Below are 20,282 nucleotides of genomic sequence, written 5' to 3' on the forward strand. Positions count from 1 at the left end.
TTTTAGCAAATGGCTGCAATATAACAAAGAGTGAAAAATTTAAGGGGGTCTGAATACTTTCCGTTCTCACTGTGTGTGTGTATATATATATATATATATATATATATATATAATGTGTGTGTGTAATATAATATATATATACACACACACATACTCTATAGGTGGGTGCCAATTATGTTATTGTGCGAAGTCACAAACTAAGGCAGGGTAAACACAGACTAAAAATTGTCCAGTTAAGCGGGTACCAGACAAATTTTTCTGTGTGTGTGTACCTCTGTCTGTTCAACTGAAGCCTGAAGCTGGTCAAACATCAATGGCTGTAGCACTGACTGACCTTTATAGGTTACATATAATTATATATTTTTTTTTTTAGAAAATAGGACACATTTTTTTACTGCTGTAAACCCATCAGGGAGATTTCCGTCTTCTTCCTGCCATGGTATCACCTATTATTGGGGCAGATGTAGGGGGAACCATCCCTACCTGGAACACAGGTTGAAAATAAAAAAAACAGAGGCCTACCGAAACCTTTAGGCTCCATTTGGACTAACGCGACTCACCATGCGACTTTGTACATGACAAGTTGCATGACTAGTCGCAGACATTTTTTTCAATGGCACCCATTCAGATCGGTGCGACTCAAAGGTGCAGTGATTTTGAAAAGGCTCCTACAGTACTTCTGGTGCAACTTTTGATGTGACTTAGATCCACTGAGTGTAAAGTCAGATCAAAGTCGCACTCCAAAGTTGCACTGGAAATTGTGCGACTTTAGAGTCACACTAGTGTGAATAGGGCCTTAAAAACAAAACATCTGGCTGGAGTTGAGCTTTAATGTAAACAATGACTGTTCACATCACTTCTGTGAGTATTTTATCAAATAATACCTAAATTAGCCAGCCGATTTAGGTGCTGTTTGTAGTTGGGATTTACAAAAAAAACCCAAAACTGACCACAGAACTTTGAGTAGTAAGCCAATAATTTACTATATAGATATGAAAATAATTTCTTCTTTATCTGCTAAAGTTGATTAATGCTTTACCCCAGGCAAACTGCTAACTACACAATTAAAATACACATAGGGAAAAAGTGGAGCGGGGGGGAGGGCTGTATTCAAAAGAATTTGTATATCTTCCTGAAATTCGGTTTCTGTAAAACATTTTCAAAGATATTTATGCAGTAACTTGAAATAAAAGAACCTTTGTATCTTATGCTTCCAGGTAGAATCAAGTAGTTTTCTAATGTGTCATCCTACCTGTTTCATAAAGGTGTCCATAGATGAATGCGAATAAGACAACATAAGACATTCCGCAGGTGTAAAAGTTCTCACCTGTGTAAGTTTGTCCAGTTCTCCCAGCCAGGCTCCAAACATCTGGTCCAGGTCCTGGTCTTCCTTATCACTGTCTTCCTCTGCCCCATGGTCAAGCTCCTCATCTGATAGCTGCTCCATCTACAAGCAGGGTAAAGAACAAATTCAATATATGCATCATACAACCTTAAACTGTCAATCAAGGTAAGACATCAAATACTGTATTTATTGGCGTATAACACTCACTTTTTCACCATGAAAATCGGGTGCAAATAGCGTGTGCGTGTTATACCCCAATACTTCAATTTTAGCTGCCTCGAAGGGGACAGGGAGGGGGTGGGACGAGCGCCGTCAGGTTACATACAGTGAGAATCCTCTGTTTACTTGGCGGCCTCTGTAAAAAGAAGTCCCATCTCCTGGGCCGCCATTGGACTACTGTTCGGTCTATCATAGGAGATTCTCACTGTATGTAATCTGTCGGTGCTCGTCCTGCCCCCCTCCCTGTCCCCTCTAGGCTGCAGATGGGCATCGATCAGTCTGCACTGATGGCATTGGCGAGGCTGCTGCATTGAAGGTAATGGTGAGGCTGCTGCATTGATGGCAATGGTGAGGCTGTTGCATTGATGGCAATGATGAGGCTGCTGCATTGATGGCAATGGTGAGGCTGCTGCATTGATGGCAATGGTGAGGTTGCTGCATTGATGGCACTTGTGAGGCTGCAGATGGGCATTGATGGCAATGGTGAGGCTGCAGATGGGCACTGACCCTTATTTTGCTTCAAAGTTCCTTATTTAAAATTTAAGTTTTTTTCCTGAAACTTCCCTCTTAAAATGAATGTGCGTGTTATACGCCAGTGCGTGTTATACGCCGATAAATACGGTAAATAAGTGAATAAACTAATTTAATTTGCAGTTACCCTTTCTTTCAACAGAAGGTATTTAAATGTCATTACTTCCATCACAAACCCCCCCCAAAAAATGGCTTTATGTTTCCCATTTACAGACAGTCTTTAGGGCAATGCAAATTAATCTTATATTCCCCCCGGGCCAATTGTACTTCCAGAAGCCCTGGTCTCTAGCAAATATGTCTGGTTATACATTTTTTAGTGATTTCCAATCCCTAGAAATCATGGTTAACATGAAAACGTGAACATTTCTTGAAGGGCCCATAATATACTGTCTGTAAGCTTTGGGCTGCTGTGTCGAGGACAATGTTTTAAATGTTTCTGAGATCATTCACTGACAGGTCCATTTGACCTGCTTTAAATGGGTTTTACATTCCTATAGGCTTGTAAGAGGATGAAAAGCCCGCCGCCACGCACACTTATAATGGTTCACAAAAGTCTCCTCTAATTCACTAAACTTCGCGGTGAAATACTGGAGGGCATTTTGGATCATTTAAGGCCACCTTACCATAAGGCCTCTTGTACAAGGCAGTAAAAAATGCCACATTTTTTTACTGATCTGGATATAGATGCAGTTGTCTATGGAACCATACACATAGCTGCATAATAATAAGTAATAGAGAGATGAGTACAGAATCGTAAAAGCAAAATGGAAAATTTTACGTTTGCAAGCAGCAGTTTACACACCTATATAAATGTTTACGTGCGCATTTTGCAAAACTGGCAATGAAGAATTTAAGGCTCAATTCATACGGCTGTATAAAAAAATGCATTAATCTTGAGGATCTGAATGCAGCTGCATTGTTTTCAATAGAGGCATTTACACAGCTGCGTAAAAATGCACTGCCTTCAGATCCGTAACACAAAACCAAAAATCTGCATCTGAGTACATACATCTAAACATATAGCATTGGGGAAAAAAAAGAAAGGACAGAACAATTTTTAGGCATAACAAGCAGAACTACTGTATTTACTGATCATTACACAGAAACTTTTGTTCCTTGCCTTAATAAGTATTTATATTTTTTATTTATTTCAGGTACTTATATAGCGCTGTCAATTTACACAGCGCTTTACATATACATTGTATAAGTAAATTTTTTACAGCTGTGTTACTGAGGTCCTACACTTGTATATGCTTATTCGCGTTTACACAAGGTCTTCATGGAGTATTTTACTCAGGATCTTCTTTTCAACAAGATCCACAGTATAAAACAGCAGTAAAGTCTTACATCTGTGTAAGAAGATTATAATAAATTAATGAAATGAACAAAATGATACATGGCTTCTTCTCTAGGACCAAGCCCATAAATTAGAAACAATAAGGTATAAAATAGTGAACATTTCAATACATACATTTTACTAATTACATTAGGACAAACTGTAAATCGAATAAAATGTGCTAAAGCGTCAAGTGTGTGTCATAAGTATACATTAAACCAAACCATTTCCTTTTTCTGAGGTTTCCGCTACAGGCCACTCAAACACCACAGATAACAGACGTTTTGTGACCAACATATCTATTTCAGCAAACTATGTCACATGAAAGAGCACTGAACCGCAACCCAAACTGAGGCTAGAGAAAGAAATAATACATGCTTTTGTCTAACCTATTATAGAATGATATAGCAGAATTTTCTTCTGTGTTGTGTCCAAAAATAAATTAGCATTGTGTGTTTTCCCCCCTTTTGTTCATTTTTCTTAATATAGAATAGTGTCCTGTAGCTAATGTCCTTGAACTAAACATTCCTAAAAGCTTCCAGAAATGGCCATTAACCCCGTATTTTGGAGACATTTTCCCATTCTGTGCAATTTAGCAAAACTTGAACAAAAATGCATGCACTTTCATTGTATTAGACATTCATAGACGTTGTTCACAAACTTTAACAAATTATTTAATTCTAAAGAAACAATTTGGGGAGGCAATATACATGTAAACCACCAAAATGATTCTTTTGCTCTCAGATCTGCATAACAGCAAGGCCTTTAAATAACTTTGTTGGGTATAGTCAAAAATACTATAAGCAGGGATAACTAGTTATACTGTTCAAAGCAAAAACAGCAGAAAGAGGGCACCTGGGTCAGTGTGACAGTAAAACCAAGTAACAGTTTATTCAGATACACTTACATAAAAGTATCTTGCAAGCTGCACACAGGGTGGATGTGGTTTACCAATTAAGCACCGTATATAACTGGTGGCGTCTCCAGCTCTCTCAGAGCTAGCAAGAGACCAAATCAGGAAGGGGGGGCTGCAACGCGTTTCCGAGGTGCCACCTCCTTCTTCAGGTCTGTGTGCAGCTTGCAAGACTCTTTAAGATAAGTGTATCTGAATAAAGTGTTTTTACTATCACACTGACCCAGGTGTCCTCTTTCTGCTGTTTTTGTTTGTGTCTGAGGGAATTGCCATTTCCTGCTGAGGATCTGCCGGTGACTGTATGCCATCCCCATCCACCTGTGGATCCATCTGTCCTGCGGACTTCTCCTTGAAATTCCTTACTACTATGGATTGTATGGACTAATTCTTACCCAATTCATTTTGAGAATATCAATAGTATATATAGTTGTTTCCCCCCCCCCCCCCGTTATTGATCCCTTATGGTCCACCTTATAGCTGCCAGCGAGCACCGACTCTCACACTACCTTCCAGTTCTGTGTGATATATTTCTTATACTGTTAAAAGCAGCCTGTTAAAACATGTTCCACAACATAACAACCAATATATAACCATGGCAATGTCAGACCAAAACACGAATAACTAGAAAATAAAAAGTTAAAAAAAAATTTATAATTCAAAAAACAAAAAATGGACCTGAAACCAATTTACATTTAAATTTCAATTGTACCCAGTAGATCTAATCCTATACATGTTACAATCTAAAAACAGAGTATTTCTGAGCAGCAAAAAAATAAAATAACAAAATACAAAAAAAATTACCATTTACAAAACAAATAATAAAAATGGTTTTAAAGGCAGAAGGCTTTTCTTTCTTTAATTCTTTCTCTGCATTAATGTAAAAAAACCTTGTGTGTGTGTGTGTGTGTGTGTGTGTGTGTGTGTGTGTGTGTGTGTGTGTGTGTGTGTGTGTGTGTGTGTGTGTGTGTGTCGCGCCCCCCCCCCCCCCCCCCCCCCCCCCCCCCATACATACTTTAGCTTGATTTTGATACAGTGCAGTGCCTGAGAGCAGTGGCTCTCTCTCCTCACTGGAGATTGAGGCAGTAGCTGCAGCCAATGGCTCTAGCTGTGGTCAATCACAGCCAGTGAAGAGAGTAGGGGGTGGGGCTGAGCTGCACTCTGTGTGTGCCCACATAAGTGCCCCCATAGCTAGTGGTTTACTATGGTAGCACTCAGAGGCATGGAAGAGCTAGGAGAACCTGCAGGGGACCCCAAGGAGGAGGATTCCGGCTGCTCTGTGCAAAACTACTGAACAGAGCAGGTAAGTAACATGGAGCAAATGGAATCATCCCCCCCAAGCACATGACAGCGTGCGGGGGGGTCCTTGTATTTCTCAATGGAACACAAGTACAGTGATCACTGTACTCAGTCCCTTGACACTTCTTCCAGCTCCCTAAATGAAAGCCTGTACCATGGTACAAACTAGAGCTAGAGGAAGAATCTGCAGCAGCCTGGCAATTGACCTATGAGTCAATGGTCGTGTTTGCAAAGTTTTGCAGGCTCATTTGCAAGTAAATAATAAAATGTTCATTCTTTTCCTGCAAATATATGGCTTTGCATTTTGGTCAATTCCTGCTGAAACAAGCTGTGGGTTGCTCTGTCATCACCAGGCTCAACAAAAATTGATTATTAAATACATTTTTGTTGAAGGAGCCAGGTGAAAAATTGTTGGCCGAACAGTTACAGCATCCAGTCATTGTTTAGGTATTCTGACAGCCATGCATGCAGAATACAATAGCCGGCAATGGAGATTTCTCTATCTACAATGCTTAGTGTGGATGGAGGATGCTATTATATTTCTCTCATTCAGGCCACAGGCTTGAAAGAAATCTATGTGTTTATGGTTAGCCTTGACCAACATACTGAATTGTATACTAATGCCCCGTACACACGGTCGGACATTGATCGGACATTCCGACAACAAAATCCATGGATTTTTTCCGACGGATGTTGGCTCAAACTTGTCTTACATACACACGGTCACACAAAGTTGTCGGAAAATCCGATCGTTCTGAACGCGGTGACGTAAAACACGTACGTCGTGACTATAAACGGGGCAGTAGCCAATAGCTTTCGTCTCTTAATTTATTTGGAGCATGCGTGGCACTTTGTGCGTTGGATTTGTGTACACACGATCGAAATTTTATAGCCTGCTCTCAAACTTTGTGTGTCGGCAAATCAGATGGAAAATGTCCGATGGAGCCCACACACGGTTGGAATTTCCGACAACAAGCTCCAATCGCACATTTTCCGGCGGAAAGTCCGACCGTGTGTACGGGGCATTACAATTTAAAAACCCGGCATGTTAAAACACAGACTACAGTGGCAAGAGCACAGTTCAAGAAACCTTGCATAATGTTCCCTTCTGCTGTGTAATCAAGACTGTTAAGTTCGAGAAAAGGCAGAGTGCTGCAATAACTTGGTATTTTTAACAAGCAGAATGCTGATCCAGCGAACTAAGATATGGACACTTCCTTGATTAAATGCACATCTATTTTGATTTGAAGTATAAGGAAGAATAGGCAACCGCCCTGAACTAAGGAACAGCCATTTGCATAAACTTAGAATGAAGAGTTTAAATGTTAATGATGCCATACACCAAGCAATCCAAGGTACTTTTCTAAGTAAGGTACCCAAACAAAACACAATTGTTCAATAACTGGACAAGGTATTTTGTGTGAACTAAGCTGGCCAAAGATGGATAGAATTTAGAAAGAAAATTCTTAGGAAATGTCTTAGAAAAATTGGTATGAAAATTCTCAGAACATCTTCAAAATATTTGTCATTTGAAAGATTTTGTTTGCTTTTAACATTTGATTTTGGAATGATACACTGTTTGAAATTCATTTGTTCTAAATACATTTTTCATCTTGCTCCTTTAAATGTTCTTTACTACGGTCGAAATCAAACGTTGATTTGACCCACTAATGATTAGAAAGACAAACTTTTTGAGGACCTTCTTTTCCCAAGAATTTTGTATGAAATTCTACCCATCTATGGCCAGCTTATTCAAATCAGATAACAGGACACTATTGTTCTCTAGAGAGAACCAAATTAAGGTTTAGCTATAAATCCTCAACCAAAGAGCAAATCATCGCTGACCAAGCATGCATAGTTTTATAATAAAAAATAAAGAAAAAAGTTTCTCCGGTTATTGGTTAAAGTATATATTACCCTAAATATTTTTTATTGTGTTTACATATGCAAATTTTATAAATCATAGTCTCTGTCATTTTAATGTACTTATACCTTATGAAGTACCTGGTTGATACTGCCAGTCACCTTTCTTCTTTGTCCTAAAGTGACTGCACAATTCACAGAAGCTGATCTATGTTTGCATGGTCAGTTTTCATCCTTTAGCTGGCCATTTAGAGGTACAGGACTCTGTGTAGACACATTGCATGTCTGCATTGGGTAGTTTTTGTTCAGCTGCCATGTCCCCTGACCAATCAGAGTCTCTCTCTGGCACACACCCGCCTCCCAATCACAGCCTGGCTCTTGAACACACCCCCTGCTCAAGCACAGCCTCCATCTTCCCAAGCTACAGGGACTATGGAATGCGGGCACATTGTGTGTAACTCTACCACCCCCCCACTATCAGGAAGGAGAAATGCAGTCACATGACAGTTTTTTAACCTAAAAAAGGTAAGAAAGATAATTTCCAAAAGTAAGCAAAAGCAGTTATGGTACCTGTCAATAACAGGGGAAGTGGGTACCTGGTCCCACTTCTGCTCAGAAGGCCTAGGCTATCTGACCAGAAGTTCGCCTTTCTCCCTTGCCACAGGTTCCAGAAGACTGCGGGACAATTCACAATGAGCAGCACGACTCGGACATGAGCAGTGGGCACCCGGTGGTGAAGCTGGAAGCTGTCGCAGTTCGGTGTCCACAGCTGAAATGCCAGCGAGAGAAGCCCGTGGGAAAGAACGACTCGGATGAGCACAATCGCTGGATCCTGGGACAGGTGAGTGTGTGTTTTTTTAAAAGTCTGCAGCTACAGTTTTTTTTAATAAAACACAAAAATTACTGGAGCTAATCATTAAAATGGTTGTAAAGACAGAAGGTTTTTTACAGGTAAAAAAAACCTTCTGTGTTCAGCCCCCCCCCCCCAAATACTTACTTGGGTCTGATATCGAACCAGCGCAATGTCAGAGCAGTGGCTCTCTTCTCTCTCTTTCCTCAATAAACATGGAGGTAACAGTGGGAGTCATTGGCTCCTACTGCTGTCAATCAAAGCTGGTGGGGAAAGAACAGGGGACAGGGCCATGTGTCAATGGATACACAGAGCCTGGCTCAAGATTGACCTTGCACAAGTCCTCCCATAGCAAATATCTTGCTATTGTGGCACTTGGAAGGGGAGGGGGAGAAGGAGCCAGGAGCACTGGCAGTTGACCACAGAAGGGGAGGATTGAGGCTGCTCTGTACAAAACCATTTCACAGAGCAGGCAAGTACGAGGTTTGTTATTTAAAAAAAAAAAAAAACAAATTTGCCTTTTATAGTCACTTTAAGGAAAGCACACCACCATAAAGCTACGGAACGGTTTCCTAATATACAGAGGAAAAAAGGACACTAACCTGAAATCAGTACACAAAATTTAGTGCAGGATTCACTTTTCAGGAATGACCCAACAGAACTAAAAATTTTTTCTATTTGTTTTTTGATTGATTATAGAAATTGCTCTGTGCATTGCAATGCAACAAATAAACAGGTCAGGGTTTTAGTGCCTGTCTGTGACCATACTGGGGAGATTTTCTCTCATTTCCTATCCAGCTGACACCAGACCAAGAAATGAGAGGTAGCAGTTTCCACTAGGATGGGAAGGAACAGTGTGCAATAAAAGCATTGTCAGATGTTTAACCCTTCCTCACGTTTTTTCTCTGTGTACTTGTTATTAACATGTTCCTTGCGTCTTGTAGTTACAGCACGGGTGTCCACACTTTTTTCAAAGAGGGCCAGATTTGATGAAGTGAACATGCGTGAGGGACGACCATTTTGCCTGACATTTTTTAAACCATCAAAATTTGGTCTAAGTGTGTTCGTCCGAGCACTAATACGCTGCCCAACAAGAATTCTCTTGCCTTTGTGGCTGTGTGTGGTGAAGAGATGAGCTTGGGTGTGTTAATTGGATATACCGTATTTATCGGCTTATAACACGCACCTTAACTTTAACCGCTTCAGGCCCGGAAGATTTGGCTGCTCAATGACAAGGCCATTTTGCCGCTTTAACTGACAATTGCACGGTCCTACAACATTGTACCCAAACAAAATTGACGTCCTTTTTTTCCCCACAAACAGAGCTTTCTTTTGGTGGTATTTGAACGACTCTGCTCTGCGTTTTTTATTTTTTGCTCTATAAAAAAAAAGAAGAGCGACAATTTTGAAAAAAATACAATATCTAACTTTTTGCTATAAAAAATATCCCAAATTTATCAAAAAACCTAATTTTTTCCTCAGTTTAGGCAGATAAAAACCTAATGGAGTAAAAGCAATTAAAAAAATACAGCCTGTTTCTAAAATATAAAGGCTACAGGATTCCAACGAATAAAGTACAAACACTGTCGCTGCTTAGACAATAACCACATCCTTTTCTATTGAAGAATCCAGGAACAGAAACACAAAGGAATTTTTTCCAGATAAACCAATTCATGATGATCTGCAGCTTGTCACAGCTTTCAGACAGTCTGCAGTTGCATCTATCAGCTCTTTGCATTTTCTACCCTACAGCTACATCCAAAGTAGGAACATTCACTGAATTGAATGCAAAAACATGACCTCCTTGCTTACTTTTGCTGTTAAGCAATGTGTTCCTGTTATCAATGATACTTGACAAAATTCTCTAAACTGTTTCTGCACAGAAGGATCATTGCCTTATTCTTGCTTTTCAGAGGTACAGAAAAAACTACTGTCAAAAGCCTACAGTCCTATAATTGTTAGGCCCCTTTCACATGGGGCGAACTCTGCAGGGAATCTGTCCACTGATCCCCGCTGAGCAGGAGGTTAGCTTGTTCATGTCGGCTGCAGTTATGCAGAGGGGACACAGACACAGTCTACTCTCTATGGGTTGTCCGATGTACATGGATCGCCTGTCTGTTTATAACTGATGGCCTTCAGATCCACCAGACGGCTGGGGAACGTCTGTTTTTAGTGCATAGGATCGGATGGGATGCTGCCGCGGAATGTCCAATCGGGTCCACCTAAAAAAAACCTGACAGGTGGACTTGATCGGTTCGCCAATGTGAAAAGGGGCCTCATATGCCGAGAAATATAGTAAAACGAATGTGATTATATATTTATTTTTTAAAAACTTATATACAGAAGTGGTGGTATTTGTGCAATATTTCAGGAGGCTTCTAGGGTGGGGCAGATTTGATTATAGCAGACCTAAATCTTCACATAACAGCACAGTAACACCCATGTCGGAGCATACACAATATATAGATGTATACTATGTGGCATGTATAGTTGTATAGCTCTCTACTGTATTAGTCTCTATAATATTTTGAAGTTCAGCACCCTTGAGGAATAACATTTACTGCGAAAAAGCTGTTACTCATAAATCAAATATTCATTTGTAGACCAACTCCATTAATTTTAACCTTCAGGAGAGAAACCAAGTATATTTTATGACATTCTGTTGAATGCATACAAAATTAAAGTAATATATTGCAATATATGTGTGTGTGTGTGTGATGCTTCAAAAGCACAATTTCCTCTCTTCAAGAATTTGTATTTAAGCCAACAGTATAAAATGATCGGATGATGATGTTTGTGTCTCAGGTGAGTGCTAGCTGAATGCATTTTACTAGCAGAATTTAACATTACATAAAATCCACAATTTAAAAAGGGAAACAAATGGTTTAAGGGTCACTTTTATTGTAATTTGTTTAGCTTGCATGTTTTCATTTATATTTTTTCTTTTATTTAAATAGAATGTGTATTTTACAAAAGAAAAATGCTAGATACAAGGTGCACCCCTAATAGAAAATACACATATTTATAGGTTTTCTAAACAGAGCACAGCAAAAAGCCATTTACTTTTTACAGTCTCTTTAATTTAAACTATGTATGGGCCTATCTGAACAAAGCAGGCGAAAGGAGGCGACAGGGAGGAATGTCACAACTCTGATTCAGTTGTGCATGTGTGTAAAAGTGGAGCTTAAGCTACTGGGATTTGTAAAATTACAGTTTTTGTTTTTCTGTACAATTAGCCTGGTGCAACATCTACTAGCTAAAAATTTTAAGATAAAATAAATATGCCTATGCAAAATGTCATACCTACCCAAGAAACCTACAAGGCTGCTATTAATATGCTTGAAGGCTGTCAGCATCAATGGAGACTTATGCATGTGATAATCTAACCTTTGACTATAAGGAAAGGTTTTCTATAAAAGCAATATGAATCACACCTCTCAGAAATTACCTGCACTAAGCGGGCAGACTAATTTATAAATTTTTTTCTTCAATAAGATCCTGACATAAAAATTCTGTTTAATTTAACCCAAATAAACCATTTTATTGTTGTGTCAACTAATCTTTTATAAGACAAAGTTCCTTTGATTGGATCTACATAGATTGTTCATAGTCACGTACATGGCAGCATTAGACATTTCCTTTTTGCTTTTTAAGGAAGAAAGCCCCTAAATTCCAGGTACATGTGCAACTTCAATTTTTCTCCTGCAGGTTTCCTTACTTTCTACTCAGCATGTCATACAAGAGCAGAACTTAAAGCGGAGTTCCACACAAAAATGGAACTTCCGCTTTTCGGAACCCTCCCCCCCTCCGGTGTCACATTTGGCACCTTTCAGGGGGGAGGGGGGTGCAGATACCTGTCTAAGACAGGTATTTGCACCCACTTCCGGCATAGACTCCCATGGAAATCTATGCCTCTTCCCGTCCCGACCGCGATGTCTGCTGGGAACACACAGCTCCCAGGAGAGAGCGGGGACCACTAGGGACGCGACTCGCGCATGCGCAGTAGGGAACCGGGAAGTGAAGCCGCAACGCTTCACTTCCTGATTCCCTCACCTAGGATGGCGGCGGCAGCTGCCGAGAACCGAGCGGGTTCTCGGCGTCCCCTGCCGACATCGCTGGACCCTGGGACAGGTAAGTGGCCATGTATTAAAAGTCAGCAGCTGCAGTATTTGTAGCTGCTGGCTTTTAATATTTTTTTTTCTGGGCGGTGTGGGTGAACCCCCGCTTTAACCAGGAAAAACTCAGCTCTGACTGAGATTTTTCCTATTCCTACATAGCGGTGCATCTGACAGGGGCAGTACAGTCACAGAGGCTGTGAGAATTGCACACACTGGTCAGTGATTAATTTGACGGTTGTCGCACTAAAATGGTAATACATTTGGTTGCATTTAGCAATTTTAATGACTCATTTTCCAAATTTTTTATTTTGACTGACGTTTTCAATTAAAAACATTAGGTTAAAAAAATACTAAAAAAAAAAAAAATCCTGCACATTTCTGTTTTCTAATGAAATGTTCTAAGCAATTATTAATAAATAGACTATCAGTGAAGTTTATTTTCCCAATTCAAATATATAAATACTTTTAATGTCTCTATATTTCAAAAAGAATCTTCCTGCCTTGAAAGAATATGGTCATTAAAATTGCAGCTGGGATCCCAAGTTACAGACATGATATAAGCAGTTAAAGTGTTACTAAACCCACAAGAGTAAAAATCAGTCTGTATATGCAGCATAGCATGCTTGTTATACTCACTGTGGCATTTTATGGGGTTAATCCTCAGCATTGTGTAAAAAGGCTGTTTTATCCTGTATGCTTAGATCCCCCCCTCTTCTGTACTGTCTATCTGGGGAAGGCCAGCTAACACAGGCAGGGTAGCCAATCTGCACATGCTCAGTTGTGTCTTTTATGCTGGAGAACATTTACTTATTCCCAGAGCTAGCCAGGTCACATGAGATTGACATTACACATGTGGGCGTGTATACAGGCTGTAGTGGAAATCTTCCCTTACCTGAACTTTCAGCACTGGAGAAACTGTCCAGTTTATCATGTAACCGTGGTATACAGATCATCCAAAAATGTAAAAAGAAGCTGTATAAGCTGTGGGCACTGTGGGGGGGGGCTTATTAACCATTTCCATATTACTGGGTTTAGTAACACTTTAAAGGAGAAGTCCAGCCTGGGCTCGTGTGGCTGAGCTTCTCCTAAGGGTCCCAGGAGTACAATTAGTTTTGCACTCCTGTGACCCGTTTTCAGCAGAGAGTGGGCTGAAGTCCGCTCTCTGCTGACATCACCAAGATCAGTGCAGACACCGCATCATCCCAGCTTCAGAAGTCTGGATCCGCCAGGTGCCTGTACTGATGGCAATCTCAGCCTCTCAGTGAGCCGCTGAGACAGCCGCTCCACGCATTCCACAGCGCATTGCTCCAGTGAGCATGGAGGAGCAGAGAAGGAGCGATGCCGACTGAGAGTCAGCAGCTCTCCTCTCGGGAAGCCGAGAGAACCAAGCCATTGGTGTTCGATGGCTCGGTTTTCAGTGCAGAGATGCCGGGGGACAGATGCAGCATGGTACCGATGCTGCATCCACCTAGGCAAGTATGATTATGGGAAAAAAAGCCAAACCCATACTTCTCCTTTAAGTAAAATAAACCCTGGTCAATTGTAGGGACATACAAAAGAGAAAAACTGACGGTGTGCAGAAACATGGTAAATAACTGGTCATTTTGCCTGCAATATTCAGTAAAAAAAATAAAAACATACAGTACTTCTCATAGTTATAAAATACAATTAGATTTTCTATGATAGGAAAATTTGACTCTTGATTTATATTTACTCTGGGCCCTCCAGAAGAAATCTCATCCTTTAAATTTACCCCCACCTAGCATCCCCTGAAGTCTTATATTCACTAGTTTGGCCACTCCTTGCCATGGAGTGCTGCACAATGGTTAAAAACTATCCCCTCCAGTCCCGGCTCTGTGGCTCCCCAAGGAAACAGAATGAGCAGAGACAGACTTACAGCTGTAAATCACTGTGAGCAGAACACATTTTCTTAGATCTTATGTGTATATACACATTGAATTGGCGTGTGCAATGGAAAGAACTTAAATGATTGTTAAAAATGAATACTTTCTTTAAGATTAATGAAATAAGCAGCACTTCTTTGCTCATAAAAAATAAAAGTAATTTCAGTGTGCACAAATTTTTAATTACTGTAAATGTTTACCTTGGCGGAGCTTGCATATGTAATAGCAGACATGACTTCTCATCTACATATATTATTTCAAAATTGAAACATGGCTTTCAAATTTGTTACATCAAAGTCCCAGAGTCTGGAGGAAGAGTAAAGAGGCTCAGAATCCAAGTTGCATGAAGTCCAGTGTGAAGTTTCCACAGTCAGTGATGATTTGGGGAGCCATGTCATCTGCTGGCATTTGTCCACTTTGTTTTATCAAGTTCAAAGTCAGCACAGCCCTCTACCAGGAAATTCTAGAGCACTTTATGCTTCCCTCTGCTGACCAACTTTATGGAGATGCCAATTTCATTTTCCAGCAGGACTTGGCACCTGCCCACACTGCCAAAAGTACCAATACCTGGGTTAATGATCATGGTATCACTGTGCTTGATTGGCCAGCAAAATTGCCTGACCTAAATCCCAAAGAGAATCCATGGGCTATTGTCAAGAGGAAGATGAGGCTCCAGATCCAAAAATGCATACGAGCTATGAAAGCAACCTGAGCTTCCATAACACCTCAGCAGTGCCACAGGCTGATTGCCTCTATGCCACACCACATTGATGCGGTAATTCATGCAAAAGGAGCCCCACCTAAATATTGAGTGCATACTATACCGTACATAGACCTTTTCAGTAATTCAACATTTCTGTATGAAAAATCCTTTTTATTGGTCTTTTGCAATAATCAAATTTTCTGAGATAATGAACTTTGGGTTTTCACTAGCTGTAAGCCATAATCATCAAAATTAAAAGAAATGCTTGAAATATATCACTCTGTGTGTAATGAATCTAAATAATACATGTGTTTCACTTTTTGAATTCAATTATTGAATCAAATTAACTTTTTGATGATATACTAGTTTGAGATGCACCTATATATTTCCTGTACCGATATCCTATAGATCTCAATTCTTTTCTATAGGTTTTAAACTTGTGTCATGTAGAGGGCTGTGGGTGACGTAACAGTTTGATGACCTAACAGCTGGGCAGAATGGGAAAACTGTTTTGCTGGGCTGTAGGTATTTTAAACGCTGCAGTTAGAGACAAAAGCACACCAAATATGGCCAGAAAGAAATATACAAGAGGCCCAAGTCTAAACAGCACATGATTAAAGGGGTTGTAAAGTCTCATTTATTTATTTTTTAAATAACATGTCATACTTACCTCCTCTGTTTGCACAGAGGGCCCCCGATCTGCCTCTTCTGGGGTCCCTCTGCGGCGCTCCTGACCCCTCCCTCTTCTCGAGTGCCCAGATGGAGAAGCGCTTTCCCTGGGGGCACTCGTGTGGGCCCACTCATGTGTCCTGCTGCTGCATCCATTGACACAGCAAGCAGGACCTGGCCCCGCCCCCATGTCATTGGATTTGATTGACAGCAGCAGGAGCTAATGGCTCCTGCTGCTATCAATCTACCCAATAAGGACCCAAGACAGCAGAAGGAGCTGGTGTGCTCATCCCTATCGCTGGAAAGACTGGGTTCAGGTAAGTAAAGGGGGAGCTCCGGGGGGTCGGCGGGGGGTCCGGTGTCATACTTTTCAAATACGCTTATGATCAATTGTTTTATTTGTACAGGACAAACTGCAATAGGAGCTTCATCCCATCCCTTGCTTCCAAAAACCTCAGAGCGTGCACAGTAAAATGCAATAAAATAATTCCCGCCTGAATTAGCTGGCTAACAGAAAGGGCAATTAAACAAGATTGAAAGTCTACTGTGGTTATGGACCCACTGCAGTCTTTCTAGAGCTTATGCAAATTGCAATGTTTCAAGGCAATGTTTAAGCAATATAATTAGATTATTGAGCCTCCCTCTTTGTTGTCTCACAAAACACAGGGGCAATGAAACTGCTGTAGCGTGTTTTCATAACAATCTCTTTTGGATGTTCAAGATTTCTAAAACATATCCAAGCTAATGTTCTAAGTAAGCAATGCCAAATGAATTATGGCACTTTTTTTTTCTCTATTAACAGAAGCCTATTGTGCGGTGTAATGCACAACAGTAAAATGTTAAGTATGACAGTTTGGGTTTATTCATAATTAATAAAACTAGCTTAATGTTAATATAAATCATTGCCATTTTGCAACAAAAAGCCCCATCATGTATTGCAACAATACGCAATGTGGCACCAAGGCCCCAAACAGGTTAAATGAAAGTCTACCATTTACTGACAACACCAAAAGCACAGGGTGTCTGGGGGATTTAGAAAGGCTATTAGGGGACACTGGGTGATACTCTGGTGTCACTGTCATATTGATTTTTGTTGTCATACAGCTGACAGTGGACAAAAGTTCTGCAGATAAATGTAATTTATGGTTGATGATTAGTATGGTACACTTTTCAGGAAAGCAAAGCAGTGTAAATCACTACTATTATAGTGGCAGATGGGCTGCCATATTTACATATATGATTACGGCAAACCTTTCACTTGTACACCACTATACTCAAACACTTATGCTTTCAGTTGCTCTAATGAACATCACATCTGGTTCCAAACTGAACAATAGTTAAATTGAGGAGACGGAGTATATTGCCATTAATACAGTAGATTCTGGTGTCCTACTCTGAGGTCTGAGCTGCCATATAAAATTTTCATATTTATTAGACAAATCGTATTATTGTTTGGCAATATCTTGTGTCATATCTATGGTGGAATACACATGGATTTGTCTCTGCAAACAGTCCTAAATCTATAAACTGCATAGTAAAATTGCAGATGTTTGTAATGTTAGCACAACTGCTATCTACACATTGATATTACAGCTTAGTAAAGGTACCTCCAGGCCAGAAGGCAGGAAAAGTATTGATGACACTGCAAAAAGACCATATTTCTTATATAGGAAGGTTTTTTACAACCCTGCACATTCACACTGGGTGAATGTGCATGTTAGGCCTGTGAGGGAGTACTTAGGCACTGGTTTACCATGGAAGAGAACAATAGTGATTTCATAATGAAATCAGAATGAGAACATTCATCTAGGAATACCTGCCAGCTTTAAAGTTGAAATGTATTCTGCTTATTCGTGAAAACATCACAGCACCCTGCCTCAGTAGTCCTCTCAAGACGTATCAGCCCTGACACAAGCAGTGGGATGGCTCTTGGGGGGGCGTTATGCAATTATCAAATTGCCATAATGTCAGTCTGGAAGAGTGAGTGTCCCTAGGCAGACTGGCTTAGGTAATGCCCAAATGTGTTTCTGAGCGTCCACAACTGAAAGTGCTGAAATCCAATCAATGAAAGGGACAGGCAAGGGACAGTCAGGCTGGGAAGGAAAGTGCTAGAAGATGCTAGACGTCCCCCAGCCAGGAAATGAGGGGGACTCTACCTGATCTGCTGCAGCTTCTAATGCACACTGTGTACAGTGAAATCAGAGTAAGCTAGGAGGAGCCTGCACAACTCTGCAAGACTGAAGGGCAGGCTGGATATCCATTTTAAAGTGGTGGTAAACTGTGGGAGAAAAACAAAACAAAAAAAAACAAAAAAACACCTGCATAACAATAGCATAATGTGCTAGTATGCATCGCATACTAGCACATTATGAAATACTTACCTTAAAATGAAGCCCTGCAGCAGCGCCCTGTCGCCGCTGAGGGAGGTAACAAGTTCCCTCTGAGTTTCTTCCGGGATTGCTGGTACCAGCGGTGTGAGCGGGCAGAGCTGCAATGACAACACTCCCTCGCGTGCACATGGGAGTCCTCCGTTCCAGCAGGACAAGCTGGACCTGCAGAACGTATGCACCGCCGATGTCAGCGGCTGCATGCAGGGTCGATATATCCTAAACCGTGCAGGTTTAGGATATATTCTTTTTACCTACAGGTAAGTCTTATTATAGGCTTACCTGTAGGTAAAAATCAGTAAGCAGTGTATACAACCGCTTTAAGAAAAGCCTTCAGAAATAAGATTCCAGCCAGCAAAAATTCCCTTATATGTGAAGGCTCCTTAAAATTAATCTATGGCCATTAAAACTATAAAGCAAGTTTTCACTGACCACTTTAGGTGCTGGTGCTGAGGAGTGATTCATTCTCAGCAGTGCCATTCATGCTCAGCAATAGACACGCCGAGTTCAGTTCCACTTATGCTTTACTCATGTCAAGCACCAACACATCACCTGTAACACAGATAAAGCAAAAGCTTATTTGGCGCTTCTAAACTTACAGAAGTTGAACATCAAATGCAGTGCTCCATTCAAAGACAGGAGCCAACAAGTGCATTTTGATGCCTCTTTTACACAAGTCAAACTGCTATCAGCAGAATACCCCAAGAAAGAAAACAGGCGAACAATGTAGATGAAAAAGATAGTGTACATCTGCAAAGATCGCCTTTGGTTGTAGCATAAAAGGGAAACTACTAGGTGTTTTAATGAACAGATAATAAAGCGGCATTAAACTCAAAACCAAAAATGTAATATGTTGCAGCTCATCAAACAAATTGTAGTGGCTGCATTCATTATTTTTTTTTTTTTTTTAGGCTTTTTCCCTCTGTTTCAACCTGGTGATCTGACACCTCCTGTATTAGAATGCCTCCACTCTGGATGAAGGAGCACAGGGGCACAGCATACATCAGCATTGTCAGTCTGGGGGATGGGTAGTGTTAAAAGTATTAGCAGATTTAGATACACTAACAAGTTGAAGCCAAACTCCAGCTCACACTTTAGATACAGCAAACACTTTTTTCCCCTTTTGAGATAAAGGTTTTGCAGCAATAAATAAAAGGTGATCATTTTAATCACTCCTGCTAGTGTTAAATGGTTTGTCTCATCTAAGTAAACAGATACATTCTGCTGGAAAGCTTGTGCTCTATAAAACAGACTTGCTGGCTGGATCCCTAGATGAAAATAGAAGAAAAGAAAGCCTAAAACAGAAAAACAATGCAGCCATCACATCTAATGCCGCGTACACAGGGTCGGATTTTCCAACGGGAAATGTTCGATGTGAGCTCGTTGTTGGAAAGTGTGTATGCTCTATCGAACATTTGCTGTCGGAATTTCCGCCAACAAATGTTTGATAGCAGGTTCTCAAATTTTCCGCCAACAAAACTTGTTGTCGGAAAGTCCAATCGTGTGTACACACGTCCGTCACACAAAAGTTCACGCATTCTCTGAATCAAGCAGAAGAGCCGCACTGGCTATTGAACTTCCTTTTTTTTGTCTCGTCATATGTCTTGTACGTCACCACGTTCTTCTCATGTTCGGAATTTTTGGTCAACATTTGTGTCACCGTGTGTATGCAAGACAAGTTTCAGCCAACATCCTTGGAACAAAAATCCACGGTTTTGTTGTGGGAAAATCCAAACGTGTGTACACGGCATAGGGGTTGGTAAGCTGCGATATAATAAATACTTGCTTTTGGGATTAATACCTTTAATTTATGTCTAGGTTTACTAGAACATAGTTTTGGTCTTCACATTTTTATTTCTTTTGTGACAAACTTCTAAACCGCTAGTGAAAGCAGTCTCCTGACCAGGGGCGGATCCAGGGGGGGGGGGGGCAACGTGGCAATTGCCCCCCCGAGAATGCAGGTGAGAGAGCGGGCAGCTTCCCGGGCGGCTCTGCGGATGGCTCCACAGGGGACAGAGCGGGCGGCTTCCCAGGCGGCTCTGCAGGTTAGAGAGCGGGCGGCTCCACAGGCTGTCAGGCGGCTCGGCTCGGTAGGAGGGAGAGCAGGCGAACAGCTGGGCGGCTCGTGGGTGAGCAGACGGCTGGCCA

The 20,282-nt window shown here is 40.9% G+C and overlaps 1 protein-coding gene across 7 annotated transcripts in view; it reads right to left on the reverse strand.

Moving 5' to 3' along the window:
* The window catches only part of RAPH1 (Ras association (RalGDS/AF-6) and pleckstrin homology domains 1), a 345,430-nt gene that overhangs the window by 182,812 nt on the left and 142,336 nt on the right, over nt 1-20,282 (reverse strand). For 6 of the 7 annotated variants that reach the window (XM_073633353.1, XM_073633356.1, XM_073633355.1 and 3 more), the window contains one exon: nt 1,328-1,447. In XM_073633353.1, coding sequence (XP_073489454.1) covers nt 1,328-1,447 — 120 coding nt within the window. Of the gene's footprint in view, nt 1-1,327; nt 1,448-9,539; nt 9,690-20,282 lie in introns of those variants that run through there. The other variant, XM_073633354.1, reaches the window with a different exon arrangement.

The sequence above is a fragment of the Aquarana catesbeiana genome, linkage group LG06 (assembly GCF_042186555.1).
Source record: "Aquarana catesbeiana isolate 2022-GZ linkage group LG06, ASM4218655v1, whole genome shotgun sequence".
NCBI lineage: Eukaryota > Metazoa > Chordata > Amphibia > Anura > Ranidae > Aquarana > Aquarana catesbeiana.